Source organism: Carcharodon carcharias, chromosome 1 (genome assembly GCF_017639515.1).
Source record: "Carcharodon carcharias isolate sCarCar2 chromosome 1, sCarCar2.pri, whole genome shotgun sequence".
Taxonomy (NCBI): domain Eukaryota; kingdom Metazoa; phylum Chordata; class Chondrichthyes; order Lamniformes; family Lamnidae; genus Carcharodon; species Carcharodon carcharias.
Window position 1 is genome coordinate 141,271,070 of NC_054467.1, and position 14,898 is coordinate 141,285,967.

The 14,898-nt window shown below is 44.6% G+C and overlaps 1 protein-coding gene across 1 annotated transcript; it reads right to left on the minus strand.

The window, feature by feature from the left end:
• Positions 1 to 3,352: 3,352 nt before the first annotated feature.
• Positions 3,353 to 13,930, minus strand: LOC121275391 (peptide methionine sulfoxide reductase MsrA-like). The gene is made up of 2 exons (XM_041182942.1): positions 13,458 to 13,930; positions 3,353 to 3,887 (listed from the first exon to the last, which is right to left on the minus strand). The coding sequence occupies exons 1-2, from the start codon at positions 13,928 to 13,930 to the stop codon at positions 3,353 to 3,355; spliced, it is 1,008 nt and encodes a 335-aa protein (XP_041038876.1).
• Between the last annotated feature and the right edge of the window lie 968 nt (positions 13,931 to 14,898).

The window sequence follows — 14,898 nt, forward strand, 5'->3', positions numbered from 1 at the left end:
GAGGGGAGTCAGATGGCCCTGTCACTTCCAGAGCCACATGGGTGGATGGCCCCAGAGTGTGCACCTGCTGACCATCCTTCCTATGGGTGCCTGAGGGTCCCTGGCTGACTCCGTGAGCAGAAGGGGTAGCTGGAGTGAGATCGAAATGTCCAGCACCCCTCTCGCGTACACACTGTTGGAGGTCAACTATGGCATCAGTGACGGAGTTAAGCTGGACCAAGGTCTCCATAGCGGTCGCCATTCTGCCCGTGTTGACCTCGGTGTGTTGCAATGCCGGCGCTATCACCTCAGCCTGAAGACAGATGTCCTCCATCGTGCCTTGCAATCTGAGGAGTGCAGCGGACATCCCTTCCTGATGTTCTGGAGCTTGCCTTTGCAGCACCACAACTGTGACATGACCGAGTCCAGAGGCTTGTCATCTGAGTCGGACTCAGCAACGTTCTGGCCTCCAGCAGTCCTCCAAGTGCTGGGCACCTGGGAAGTCCTTGCGGCAAATGCTGTGGATCAGGAAGCGCGATGTGCTCACCAGATTGTGTTCCTGAGGCTACTCTAAAGCTAGGTCCCACTGAGGTATGTGTCTGTGTGCTGGTGGAGGGTGAGGGTGAGTGCTGTGATGGACCTCAGGGAGGGTGCCTTCAGGTTCCTCTTCAGAAGTTTCTTCGGAGCTTGATTGGAGGCTCTGGGACATGGTCTCTGTCTGCTGCCTCCCAGATGTGCCTGCGAAAGCAAGGGGAGATAATTAGTGCATGGCAGTGGCCTGTGAAAGAGGACACATCACTCAGGGCATGGTTGTCTGTTGGATGTTGCACTGCTGGATCCTCAGTTGGTAGAGCACCGCCGACCTCACTGTCAGCACAGGAACGGTCCAGATCCTCGCCAGCCAGCTGGATGGCTCTGTTTTCAAATTCTGTGAGAACTTTGATTTCCTGCATCCCCCCAGCTGTCTGCAACCTTTCCTTCCTGTTGTGAGTCAGTTTGTCCAGTGTGAATAGAGATGGGGAGAGTGCATCAGGATGCCTGCTGGGCCAGGTGATAAGTGTGCCTGGCCAGTGTGGGTGGTGAATGGTTCCATGGACAGGATGAGGACAGTGACGGTGTATGTGAAAGAGCGAATAGTGATGTCCCTTGCACTGGCAGTGAGTGAGGGCCCTGTGGATGTGTGATAGGTTTGTGAGTGTGTGAATTGGGATTGATGAAACGAGTGACTGACCCTGGTGGAATGGAGGAGATCATTCATCCTTTTGCGGCACTAGGTGGCTGTCCTCCTCTGTAGGGCATTCACGCTGCCCACTGCTGCCACCGACTCCCAAGCTGGATTGCTAACTTTGCTGCTTTGGAGTAGAGTACATCCTGGTGGGCCTCCACGGCATCCAGCAGTCGCTCAAGGGACCTGTCGTTGAAGTGGGGGCTGCAGCCTTTTTGCCTTTCCTGGCCATGTCTCCTGGACAACGGTGGTGATCTGGTGGCGATGAGCGCTTTTCTGGCAGCTGCCCTTTAAAGATGGCGGCCAGCATGATGCAACAGCAGGGTGATGGCAAGCAGGCGAATGAAAGCCCGCCTGCCATGGAAACAGCGTGTTTTGCAGGAGTGAATAAATAAGAGGCGGGCTTGGGAAGATATGGCGTGAAAACCCGCCATTTTCATCGACGGGCAGGACTCCAATTTACCCGTCCGCTACTGCGCTTAGTGCAATTCTGGGAAAATTCAGCCCTAAGCCTGCTCCGCTATTTGATAAGATCATGGCTGACCTGATTGTGGCCTCAACTCTTACTTTCATGCCTGCCACTTAAACCTTGACTCCATTGTAGATCAAAAATCTGTCTAACTCAGTCTTGAATATAGTCAATGATCCAGTCTTCATTGTCTTCTGGGTAGAGAATTCAAAAGATTATTGACCATCTGAGAGATGAAATTCCTCCTCAATCTTAAATGGGAGACTCCTTATTATGAAGTTATGTTCCTTGTTCTAGGTCCCCCTTACAAGAGGAAACATCTCAGCATCTACCCTATCAAGCCGCCTTAGAATCTTGCATGTTTCAATACGATCACCTCTCATTCTTCTAAGCTCCAATGAGTAAAGGCCTAGTCTTCTGCACCTTTCTTCATTAGACAGCCCAGGAATCAGCCTAATGAACCTTCTCTGAACAGCCTCCAATCCAGGTATATCCCTCCTTAAATAAGGGACCAAAATTGTACGCAGTACTCTGTGTGATTTCACCAATGTCCTGTACGTTTGTCAATATAAAAAGCTGGGAGTAGTTCCTTGTATGGTTGATTGTCAGACTGTAATTTCTTCCAATATGGCAGGCAGTAAGAGCAGGAGAGTTTCCTGGTCGGCCATACTACAGAAGACAATGGAAAGCCACTGCAGTAATTTGCCAAGCATAATCATGGACCAATCCAGTGGAAGTCCATGGTTGCCAATGCCCTCTTAGGACATGGTACCTGAAGGAGGAGGAGGAGTCCCTTGTTTTAGATTAAGTAAAATGCACAGCAGGCTAAAATTGTCCATTGAGTTTCAAAGTAATGATTATTAATGAACAAAATTGATAAATCCATTGTTCTGTACTGTCCTATTTATTTCACAAATGTGCCTTTGTTACTTACCAACATGTCAAAGGTGTCTGAATATTACAATTGAGTGCTGGCCTGAAGGAATTGAATGTGTGCTGCTAATGGATAATGTTATTTTACTACATATCAGGTTTGGCATCATGACATTCAGTGAATCGTAGTGCATTATATCAGCTGTTAGACTGCTGCTGATTCTATTCTATTTCTCTAATTTCATGAGTTGGGACGGAGATAATTCAATCAAATTTGGTTGCAATTCAGATATTCTGTATAGTTGAATTTATGCCACCAGGTAGTGGTGAAAATGGGCAGTGGTGAAACTGGTAATGTTTTAAGTAAATACGCAAATTCTTCTCAATCAGGCTGAAGACACCAACAAAGTATACAAGCAGCAAATGATTTGAGAGCAAAATGTAGTGAGTAGAAACAATGAAACTTTCGTTAATAAAAATAGAAACAGATTGCAAGAATGTATTTACTGCATTGGTTTCTCAGCTATCACAATGAATAGTTGCAAACTTGCTATTGATTTTAGCAAGACATCAACAAGGTAAAAATGTATTTGATTAAAATTAAAGCAATTGTGCAATGTGTAGAGTTTTATTCAACTGTTTTCCGTTTCCACATTTCCAACTGTTTAGGAAAAGGTGTACACGACAAGCTGCCAATCTGCTCCTGTTCTGGAGCAATCAAAAGCAAAAATCTACTCTATTATCTGTGTAAACAGGTCAAGTAAGGCAATTTGAGACACCTTTAGCCATTATAGTACAGCCATGTCTTATTTCTGAATACCTATTGGGCAAGAAACCCCAGTGCCACCCAATCCACAATAACCACCTGGGTTCTTATCCAAGTACTGCTGATGGTAATCTTCAGTGAAGTAAAACACTTGCGCCTCACAGATCTCTGTTGTGATTTGACCATACCCACTTCTGTTCAGCTCCTCCTGATAGGCCTCTTTGGATTTCAGAGCTACAGCCATCTGCTCTTGTGGGTATGGGTAAATGACCGAGCGGTACTGTGTGCCAATATCATTTCCTTGCCGCATATCTTGTGTTGGGTCATGGCTCTCCCAGAAGACCTTGAGCAGTTTTTCAAAGCAGATTTTGTCTGGATGGTATACAACTCTGACTACTTCTGCGTGGCCAGTCATCCCTGTACAGGTCTCCTTATAGGTTGTGTTTGGAGTAAATCCACCAGCATATCCAACCTGAGTAGAATAGACACCTTTTTGAACCCAGAATTTTCTTTCAGCACCCCAGAAACAGCCCATGCATGATATGTGTAACTCTTTCTTGAGATAAACAATCAAACTAAATTAACAAAATTGGGATAAATCAAGCACAGCTCCTAATTCAGGTCAGCTGTAAAACCAAGAACAAAGTTTAAAGGAAATTTACAAACTTTAAACCAAAATGTGATTAAAGGGGTCAATAAAACACCCCAGTCCCCGCGGTGCCCACTGAGCATGGAAGGCCTCGAGTGTGCCGGCAGACACTGCATGCTCCCTCTCCAGGGACATCTGGCCGCGAACGTAGCCGCGGAAGAGGGACAAACAATCGGGCAGGACTCCCCCGTCGATCGCCCGCTGCCTGGACCTGTTAATGGCCAACTTGGCCAGGCCCAGAAGCAGGTTCACGAGGAGGTCCTCCTCCATCCTGACCCCCTTCCGCACTGGGTGTCCATAGATCAGGAGCGTGGGGCTGAAGTGCAAACAAAACATTAATAAAAGGTTTTTCAAATAACTAAAAAGGGAGTGCAGCCTACCACACCCTACATAAGTGTGGTCCATGGACTACACAAGACCGCAAAAAGGGCAGGTGTCCCGGAGTCCGTGAACCTACACATTCTACGATTATAAGGGACTGCTGCATGCAACACCCTCCAACCCAGGTCCCTGATAGAAAGGGGGAGGACACCTCTGTAGAGGGCCTCCCAGCGGGGGCCTCCGCCGCCGGACAGCAACAAGGCACGCCAGGGCGTGTCCGGGCAGTGGACAAGGGCGAGAAAATGAAAGGTATGCAGCAGCAGTCCGTACAGAAAGCTCCTCCGCGCTGTGTTAAATGGCACAGAGGGCATGTCCCCGAGGCTGCTCATATTGCAGGGCACCAGCACCCGAGGGAGGGTTCGGGGCTTGGGGCCAATGTGGAATTCCGTCTGAACATGGGAACGTTCAGCAGGAAGACCACCGCGCACCTGGGCCACCTCGAGACCTAAAATAACATTGGGTCCAAGCACGACTATCCTTAGGTCTTGGATGGCATCGGCTGCGACCTGGACACTCACAGAAGCGCGACGCGCCAACTCCTGTGGGAGCATCCAGCCCAGTCCTCCGCCACCCAGCACGTCCCCGATCCTGGTCACCCCTGCAGCCACAGCCCTCCTCTCCGCCAACCATTGAAAAGGACGGAGGGGCAGATTCCTGAGCAGTGGCTCTCTGACGATAGCCGCTACTCCTGACGGGGGAGAGCTGCGTCATGAGGCAACCATATTCCAGACTTTGATCAGGTCCTGGTAAAAGACGGGCAACGCCTGCAAGGAGCCAAAGAGGCCCCTCTGCTCTATAAACAGAAGCTGCACATCATAATTCAGGCTGTGCACCTGACGGAAGAAATACGTCGTCAGGGCACACCATCTCGGCTCACCATATGTGTAACTCTTTCTTGAGTTAAACAGTCAAACTAAATTAACAAAATTAGGATAAATCAAGCACAGCCCCTAATTCAGGTCAGCTGTAGAACTAAGAACAAAGTTTAAAGGAACCTTACAAACTTTAAACCAAAATGTGATTAAAGGGGTCAATAAAACACCCGTCCCCGCGGTGCCCACAGGGCACAGAAGGTTTCGAGAGTGCCAGCAGACACCGCGTGCTCCCTCTCCAAGGACACCCGGCAGCGAACGTAGCTGCGGAAGAGGGACAAACAATCGGGCGGGACTCCCCCGTCGATCGCCCGCTGCCTGGACCTGTTAATGGCCAACTTGGCCAGGCCCAGGAGCAGGTTCACGAGGAGGTCCTCCTCCATCCCGACCCCCTTCCGCACCGGGTGTCCATAGATCAGGAGCGTGGGGCTGAAGTTCAAACAAAACATTAATAAAAGGTTTTTCAAATAACTAAAAAGGGAGTGCAGCCTACCACACCCTACGTAAGCATGGTCCACGGACTCCACAAGACCACAAAAAGGGCAGGTGTCCTGGGAGGCCATGAACCTATGCATTCTACGGTTATAAGGGACTGCTGCATGCAACACCCTCCAACCCAGGTCCCCGATAGAAAGGGGGAGGACACCTCCGTAGAGGGCCTCCCATCGGGGGCCTCCACCGCCGGACGGCAACAAGGCATGCCAGGGCGTGTCCAGTCGACGGACAAGGGCGAGAAAATGAAAAGTGTGCAGCAGCAGTCCGTACAAAAAGCTCCTCCGCGCCGTGCTAAATGGCACAGAGGGCATGTCCCTGAGGCGGCTCATATTGCGGGGCACCAGCACCCGAGGGAGGGTTTGGGGCTTGGGGCCAATGTGGAATTCTGTCCGAATATCGGAAAACTCAGACGGAAGACCACCGCGCATCTGGGCCACCTCAAGACCTAAAATTACATCGGGTCCGAGCACGACCGTTCTCAGGTCTTGGATGGCATTGGATGCGACTTGGACACTCACAGACGCGCGACGTGCCAACTCCTGCGGGAGCATCCAGCCCAGTCTTCCGCCACCCAGCACGTCCCCGATCCTGGTCACCCCTGCAGCCACAGCCCTCCTCTCCGTCAACCATTGAAAAGGACGGAGGGGCGGATTCCTGAGCAGCGGCTCTCTGACAATAGCCGCTACTCCTGACGGGGGAGAGCTGCGTCGCGAGGCGGCCATGTTCCAGACTTTGATCAGGTCCTGGTAAAAGACGGGCAATGCCTGCAAGGAGCCACTGAGGCCCCTCTGCTCTATAAACAGGAGCTGCACGTCATAATTCAGGCCGTGCACCTGACGGAAGAAATACATCGTCAGGGCACACCATCTCGGATCACCATATGTGTAATTGTACCTGCTGTTTCTCATACTAATTGATCTTGTTAAGTCCTTTTCACTCTTCCACTCATTCCTTACCTCTGCACACTTTTCTTGTGTGATCATTACACAAAGGCCTTTCTCTCATTTACAATGCCATCAGTAGGAAACAAGCTCGATATTCATATTTCACCGGATGCCAGCAGTTTACCTGCTTAAAATGCCAGCCTTTGTGCCCCATGAGAATTCTGTTGCATTAGTCAGTTTATTATCTTATTCTTCAGTGTACTTGTGGGGGAAGTGATTGTATAAGCAGTGAGTTTGCTTTCCATTAGATGCAGTGTGGTCCATGTGCTTTATATTTTTGTGGCTCACCAACCAGAAAAAAATAAATAAATGGAATCACATTACTTGAGTGATAACTTTATTGAAGTAAATCTAGGACTTTTGCATGGTGATAGTGGTTAATCCATATAGAGCATGAGTAACTTTGTATTTAACTCACTGTTTAATCACTTCCCCGCTTAAGTCTTTAAAATTAATTTTACTTAAAGTATTTATTTGCATTTTCCAAAAAAGCACATTTAAATATTTACATTGTGTGGCAGATCAATTAAATATACCCGTTAAATTGTTTATTTTAAAAAGAGAACAGTACAGCAATCTAGAAATATAGTGCTTCAGCAGCAGTCTCAGAAAACTTGCATTATGTAGTTTTCCATAGATACCAACACTTCTTGGACAAAGCTGAAGCAAAGGGGTGTGTCCTTGCCAACCTAATGTCGATTGAAATTGTGTGAATTTGCAATGTTCTTGAGTTCAACAAAATTAGGATGGAAATATATGATTTAAAATCATTGTCTTCAAATTACAAAGGTACTCTTGAACTTTGAACTGTTAATATGCTTTTCTGAAATCTTAAAGGGGTTAACACTTCTGCTAAAATAAAACACAGTTCAGAGGAGTATGTTAAGGGTTAATGCACTTATATTTTGCAGCATAATTCCATGGCTTATGTAAAATTGATGAGTACTGTAAGCTACAGGCACAACAGTTCAGTCCATGAACTACAGCCCTATTTAACAACAAGTACCAAAAGCAGTTGAGGCAGCAAGCACAAATAAACAAGAGGGAGAAATGAATAGGATATGTTGGAATCAGATGAAGGATGGGAGGATGCTCATGTGGAACATAAATGAAACAGCATGGATGTGTTGAGCCAAATGGCCTGTTTCCATCCTGTAAACACGAAAAAACACGTCCTGTAAAATGCATTGCATTTGCGCATTTTGTGCAATGCATTTAACATAGAAAAATGTTCCACAGTGTAATCGGGTAAAAACAGTGCTGAATCAAAGAAGGAGATATTAATAAGGGTGACCAAAAGCTTGGTCAAGGAGGTGGGTTTTAAGGATGTTTTTAAAGGAGGTAGAGAGGCAGAGGGGTTTAGGGATAGGATCCTAAAGCATAGGGCATAACAACTAACTAATAAAACAACCAAAAGGCCAAAATCAGAGAAATGAAGAGTCTTTGTGATGTAGAGGATATGGTGTCGGAAATTCAGCTCAGTTAAATGGAATGTGGTGGTTATGAACAGTAATACAAAAGCAAAATACTGTAGATACTGGAAATCTAAAATAAAAGCAGAAAATACTGTAAATACTCAATAGGTCTGACAGCGTCTATGATGAAACAGTTAATGTTTTGGGTTCGTGACCTTGCACCAGGGGTTCTGCTGAAAAGTCACAGACCTGAAACATTGAGCAGAATTTTGCCCTCGGTGGGCAAGCGGGCCCCTGTTGCTGAAACGGGGCCCGCTGCTATTTTGAGTGGGCGAGGCAATTAAGGCCCGCCTAGCGGCCTGCCCAGCATGGGTGCGAAAGAGCGCACTGCTCCCTGAGACCAAGTGCTGTCTCAGGAAGATTAGTGACAGTCCAAAAAACTTTAAAAATAGAAAAATTAAAAAATGATTAACATGTCCCCCTCATGTGACAATGTTACACGAGATGGGACATGTTAATAAATATCACATAAAATGTGTTAAAGTTTTTAAAAACGGACATGAAACCTCATCCCGTCATTGGATGAGGTTTCATGTATTATCAGAAGCCCGCTGGGGCTCCCTGCCTGCACACCAGCCTTAAGGTTGGACGAGCAGGTCTTTAATTATCTTAATCACTCTTAATGGCCTCAGTTGGCCATTGACAGGTCGGCGGGTGAACAGCTGATTTCGCTGTCCGCCCGCCTTCCTAAAAATTTAAAGGGACCGGGATGACGTCAGGGTTCCTCCCGACATCATCCCGTGTCATTTTCCTGTCGGCGAGCGGGCCCTGCCCTCAAATCACCAATGAGAAAATTCTGGCCATTAACTTATGACAGTGGCTGGAGAAAGGAATGGCGTCAGTGGAGTTTGCAACAGAATCTGAAAATGCTGGTTTCAATGTTCTCATTGCTTAGCTGGAAGAAATTGTGGCTCATTCAATACAGAATTAGACAACACAGAGGCAAATAAGTAATGTTGAAAAAATAGAGTGGTGTTATCAGCATACATGTGTATGTTTACTCAATGTAGAGGAAGAGGGGTACTAAGGATAGATCCTTGGGGTACTGCAGGGCTAATGGCGCAGGAAGTTATGCCACTGTGAAGTTCCTCAGCTACGGTTAGTTAGGGAGAAGAGGAACAAAGCAAGGGCAGTCTCTTGAAAATGGACAACAAAGCATGTTGGAGGAGAATGGTGTGGTTGACTGTCAAAGGCTATAGAGAAATCAAGGAGGTCTATGTACCATGGTCACCAGTCACAGATATAGTCATTTGCAACTGTTTGGGATTGTTTCAAAGCTGGGGCAAGAATCCGAGTGGAGAGATTCAAATGTTGGCTTGGAATTTACACCATAGCCAAAATCTGCAAGTTGGACCTGAATATGACCAAATTTATAAATTAGCTTAAATCAGCATAAACAATTAGGAGCCCAAGGACATATGCCATTAAAATGCATTGAAAGAAATAGAAAATGCCTTGGAGGTATCTGCGCATTTAAAAAAATGCTCAAACCATAACAATGGAAGACCGTAAAAATGATTTTGTTTACTAACTAAAGTTCAGCAGCTAGGTAGATGAATTAACAGTGTAAATAGATATAAACAGGTGCAATATGATTGTGATCACAGAGACATGGCCGCAAGGTGACCGAGGCTGGGAACTGAATATCCAAGGGTATTCGATATTTAGGAAGGACAGGCAAAAAGGGGGTCGCGTGCCATTGTTAGTTAAGGATGAAATCAATGCAATAGTGAGAGAGGGTATTGGCTCAGATAATCTGGATGTAAAATCAGTCTGGGTGGAGCTAAGAAGCGAACAAGGGGCAGAAAACATTAGTGGGAGTTGTCTATAGGCCTCCAAACAATAGTGGTAAGGTAGGTGACAGCATTAAACAGGAAATTAGAGATGCATGTAACAAGGGTGCAACAATAATCACATGTGACTTTATTATACATATAGACTGGGCAAACCAAATTAGCAATAATACTGTGGTGGTTGAATTCCTGGAGTGTGTACGAGATAGTTTTTTAAGACCAGTAAGTCGAGGAACCAACTAGGGAACAGGCTATCCTAGACTTGGTATTGTGCAATGAGAAGGAGTTAATTAATAATCTTTTTGTGCGGAGGCCTTTAGGAAACAGAGACCATAACATGATAGAATTCTTTATTAGGATGGAAAGTGAAGTAGTCTGTTCTAAAACTAGGGCCCTAAATCCAAATAGAGGAAACTACAAAGGTATGAGGTGTGAGTTGGCTAAGATAGATTGGGGAACTTCATTAAAAGGTGGATATACAATGGCTAATATTTAAGGAACGAACATATGCATTGCAATAGTTATACATCCTTTTCTGGTGCAAAAACACAATAGGAAAAGTGGCCCAGCCATGGCCAACAAAAGAAATTAAGAATAGCATTAGACCCAAAGAGGAGTCATAAAAAGTTGTTAGAAAAAGTAGCAAACTTGAGGATTGGGAAGGGTTTAGAATTCAGCAAAGGAGGACCAAGAGATTGATTAAGAGGGGAAAAACAGAATATGAGAGTAAACTTGCAAGGAACATAAAAGCAGACTCTAAAAGCTTTTATAAACATGTAAAAAGAAAAAGATTAGTGAAGACAAATGTAGGTCCCTTACAGTCCTAAATGAGAGAATTTATAATAGAGAACAAGGAAATGGCAGAGCAATTAAACAACAACTTTAGTTCTTCATGGAGGAAGACACAAATAACTTCCCAGAATTGCTAGGGAACCAAGGGTCTAGTGAGAAGGAGGAATTGAAGGAAATTAGCATTACTAAAACAATAGTGTTGGAGTGAAAGCCAATAAATTCCCAGGGCCTGAAATCTACATCCCAGAGTACTAAAGGAGGTGGCCATGGAAATAGTGGATACATTGGTTGTCATCTTCCAAAATTCTGTAGATTCTGGAACAGTCCCAGCAGATTGAATGGTGGCATATGTAACTCCATTATTTAAAAAGGAGGAAGGGAGAAAACAGCTAATTACAGACCAGTTAGCCTAACATCAGTAATAGGGAAAATGCTTGAGTTTATTATAAAGGATGTGATAACAGAACACTTAGAAAATATCAATGGGATTAGACAATGTCAACATGGATTTATGAAAGGGAAATCATGTTTGACAAACCTACTGGAGATGTTTGGAGACATAACAAGCAGAATAGATAAGGGAGAACCAGTGGACGTGGTGTATTTGGATTGTCAGAAAGCTTTTGATGAAGCCTCACATAAGAGGTTAGTGTGTAAAATTAAAGCACATGGGATTGGGCATAATATATTGTCATGGATTGAGAATTGATTAGCAGACAGGAAGCAGAGAGTAAGAATAAACGGGTCTTTTTCAGTGTGGCAGGCGGTGACTAGTGGGGCACCACAGGGATCAATGTGTGGGCCCCAGCTAATCACAATATATATCAATGATTTGGATGAGGGAACCAAATGTAATTTTTCCAAGTTTGCTGATGACACAAAACTTGGTAGGAATGTGAGCGGTGAGGAGGATGTTTACAGGCTTCAAGGCGAATTAAGCGAGTTGAGTGATTGGGCAAATGCATGGCAGATGCAGTATAACATGATGGCGAGGTGGTGGCATAGTGGTATTGTCACTGGTATCCTAGAAAGCCAGGGTAATTCTCTGGGGACCCAGGTTCGAATCCCACCATGGCAGATGGTGAAATATGAATTCAGTAAAAACCTAACATCTGATGATGACCATGAAACCATTGCCAATCGTTGTCTAATGCCCTTTAGGGAAGGAAATCTGCTGTCCTTACCTGGTCTGGTTTGCATGTGACTCCAGACCCATAGCAATGTGGTTGGCTCTTAAAATGCCCTCTGCACAAGGATAATTAGGGATGGACATTAAATGCTGGCCTAGCAAGTGATGCCAATATCCCATGAATGAATAATAAAAAACATGGATAAGTTTGAAGTTATCCACTTCGGTAGGAAAAACAGAATGCCAGAGTATTATTTGGAAATTTGGAGTTTGAAAAATATTGATGTACAAAGGGACCTGGGTGTCCTTGTACACTAATCCTTGAAAGCAAGGATGTAGCAAGCAGTTAAGAAGTCAAATGGTATGTTGGCCTTCATTGCAAGAGGACTTGAGTACAGGAGCAAGGATGTCTTACTGCAGCTGTACAGGGCCTTGGTGAGACCACACCTGGAGTATTGTGCAGTTTTGGTCTCTTTACCTAAGAAAGGATATACTTGCCATGGATGGAGTGCAGTGACAGTTCACCAGACTAATTTCTGGAATAGCAGGATTGTTGTATGAGCAGAATTAGGTCAACTAGACCTGTATTCTCAGGAGTTTAGAAGAATGAGAGGGGGTCTCATTGAAACATATAGAATTCTGACAGGTCTGGACAGACTGGATGCAGGGATGCCATTTTCCCTGGCTGGGGGGGTCTAGAACAAGGGGTCACAGTCTCAGGATATGGGCAGGTGATTTAGGACTGAGATGGGGAGAAACCTCTTCACTCAGAGGGTGGTGAACCTGTGGAATTCTCTACCACAGAAGGCTGTGGAAGCCAAGTCACTGAATATATTTAAGAAGGAAATAGATTTCTAGACCCTAAAGGTGTCAAGGGATGTGGGGAGAGAGTGGAAGTAATGACGATGAGATAGAGGATCAGCCATGATCATATTGCATGGCGGAGCAGACTCGAAGGGCCAAATAACCTACTCCTGCTCCTATTTTCTATGTTTCTGTGTTAAAAGAGGTCTTCCATTTCGCAGGTATTTATGTTGAGACATTAACTATCTTCCCCTCAATCATCTTCCCTAATGGATCAACTATTGGACATAATCCTGTGTGTCCTCTTGAGGGAGCTAAGATATAGCATTGCAATTCCTAATCTCAGGGATGAGATCTGCTCTGGGTTCTTGTTGTTTTTTGGTTCCCAGATGTTGTTAATAATCACGCTTTCAGCTTGTAAAGATCAGAAACTCTTCATGTTTAATTTTTCATGCTTTTATGATCAAAAGAGAAATCAAACTGAACTACCTATGTACACATCACTTCAGTCTCTAGTGCAGATTTGAAATGTGGCCCCCAGAACACTTACACAAAACTCATTAATTCCTAGCTAAGTAGTTCCTAGGTATTTATAGATATTTGCATATAATACAATAATTATATAACATCCCTCTTTCTTTAAAATGTATTGCCCCTATTGATGTAGCTGTTCCAGTCATTATCTTTTATAAACTGAAGATTATCAATTGACTTTTGGAAATAAACTGAACCTCTTCTTAGGGTCTTTTATAGGGTGTGTTTTTTTCTAAAATATTAATCATGGTATTGCTTAGCTGGTGAGATGTTTTGCCTCCATCTTGTAGATTTGGCATTTGTTGTTTCTCTTAGTGTTGAGTTGACACTCTGCATGGGCGATGTTGTGCATGTTGTTCTCGGTGTTGCAGGAGTTGCGCTTGCTGTTGCTAATGTCTCATTTTCTGGTGATGTTTCTGATGTTGTTGCTGGTCGTTTCTGTTTTTCCAGCTCTGATATGGCTCTGTTTCTGCTCATTTGCTGACCGGTGTGGGTCTCAATTATGTATGACCTTGGTGTTTTGCCTTCAGCAACAACTTTTGTTGGGCTCCAGGTTTTCATGATTGCATCCTGTACATGTACACTTTGTCCTTTCGACAGCTTAGGTAGGGATTTAGCATGTTTGTTGAAGTGCTGACCCCCTCTTTCAGTGAGTTGTCTCACTTTCTTCTGGTCACTTGGAGGATGTATTTTGCTTGGCAGAGTAGTCTTATATCTTCTTCCATTCAGCAACTCTACAGATAATTTCATGTCAGCCTTGAGAGGTGTGGATCAGAGTGACAAGGCAAGGTTTAGGTTTTCCTTTGTCTCTCGGCATTTCACAAGGATTCTTTTGACCATCTGGACGTGTCGTTCCATAGACCCATGTCCTCGAGGGTAATGTGGCGATGAGATTTTGAACCCATACTTTTCAGTAAATTCCTTAGGTTTCCTGGATGTGAACTGAGTGCCATTGTCACATAAGAATCTTGCAGGAATCCTTTGCTCAGCAAACAGAACTTGTTATGCTGAGATGATTGGTGTGGTTCTCAATTCTTTCATCTTCTGGATAAAAGGAAACTTTGAGTAGTAGTCTGTGATTATGAGATACCAATCTTGATTGTGTGTGAATAAATTGGCTTTTGCAGTATGCCATAGTCTGGGTGGTACTTTAGTAGCTATCATCTCCTCTTTGTATTTCTGTATTTCTGGCATACATTGCATGTAGTCACCAAATTTTCAATGTCTTTGTATATGCCTATCCAGTACACAACTGATCTGGTTCTGAGTCTACACTTATCCATTCCCATGTGGCATTCATGGATCTCCTGGAGAAGTTCTTTCTGTGTTGTTTTGAGTGATTATTAACAGAACACCATCCTCCAGTGAGATGTAAGTTCTGATAGACCAGTACTTCTGGATTGCTAGCTGTGTTTGCTGTATCTTATCAGGCCAACCCTGGATCACTTGCTCAGAGAGCATCTGTAACTCTTCACCTTTGCTGGTCTCATCTCTAATTTGACTGAGTTTCAGTGGTATTACATTCACGAGTTGATGAATCTTTATATCTAGACCTTCTATCTTGTGTTTCTCCTGTGGCAACAACCAAGATAGGGTATCTGCCAGCACCATTTCCCTTGTATTTCAGAGTGAAATTGTAACTCTGAAAGCTCAAGAGTAACCTCTCTAGTCTTGCTGGTGCTTTATGCAGATTTTTCTTGTAGATCTGCTCCAGTGGA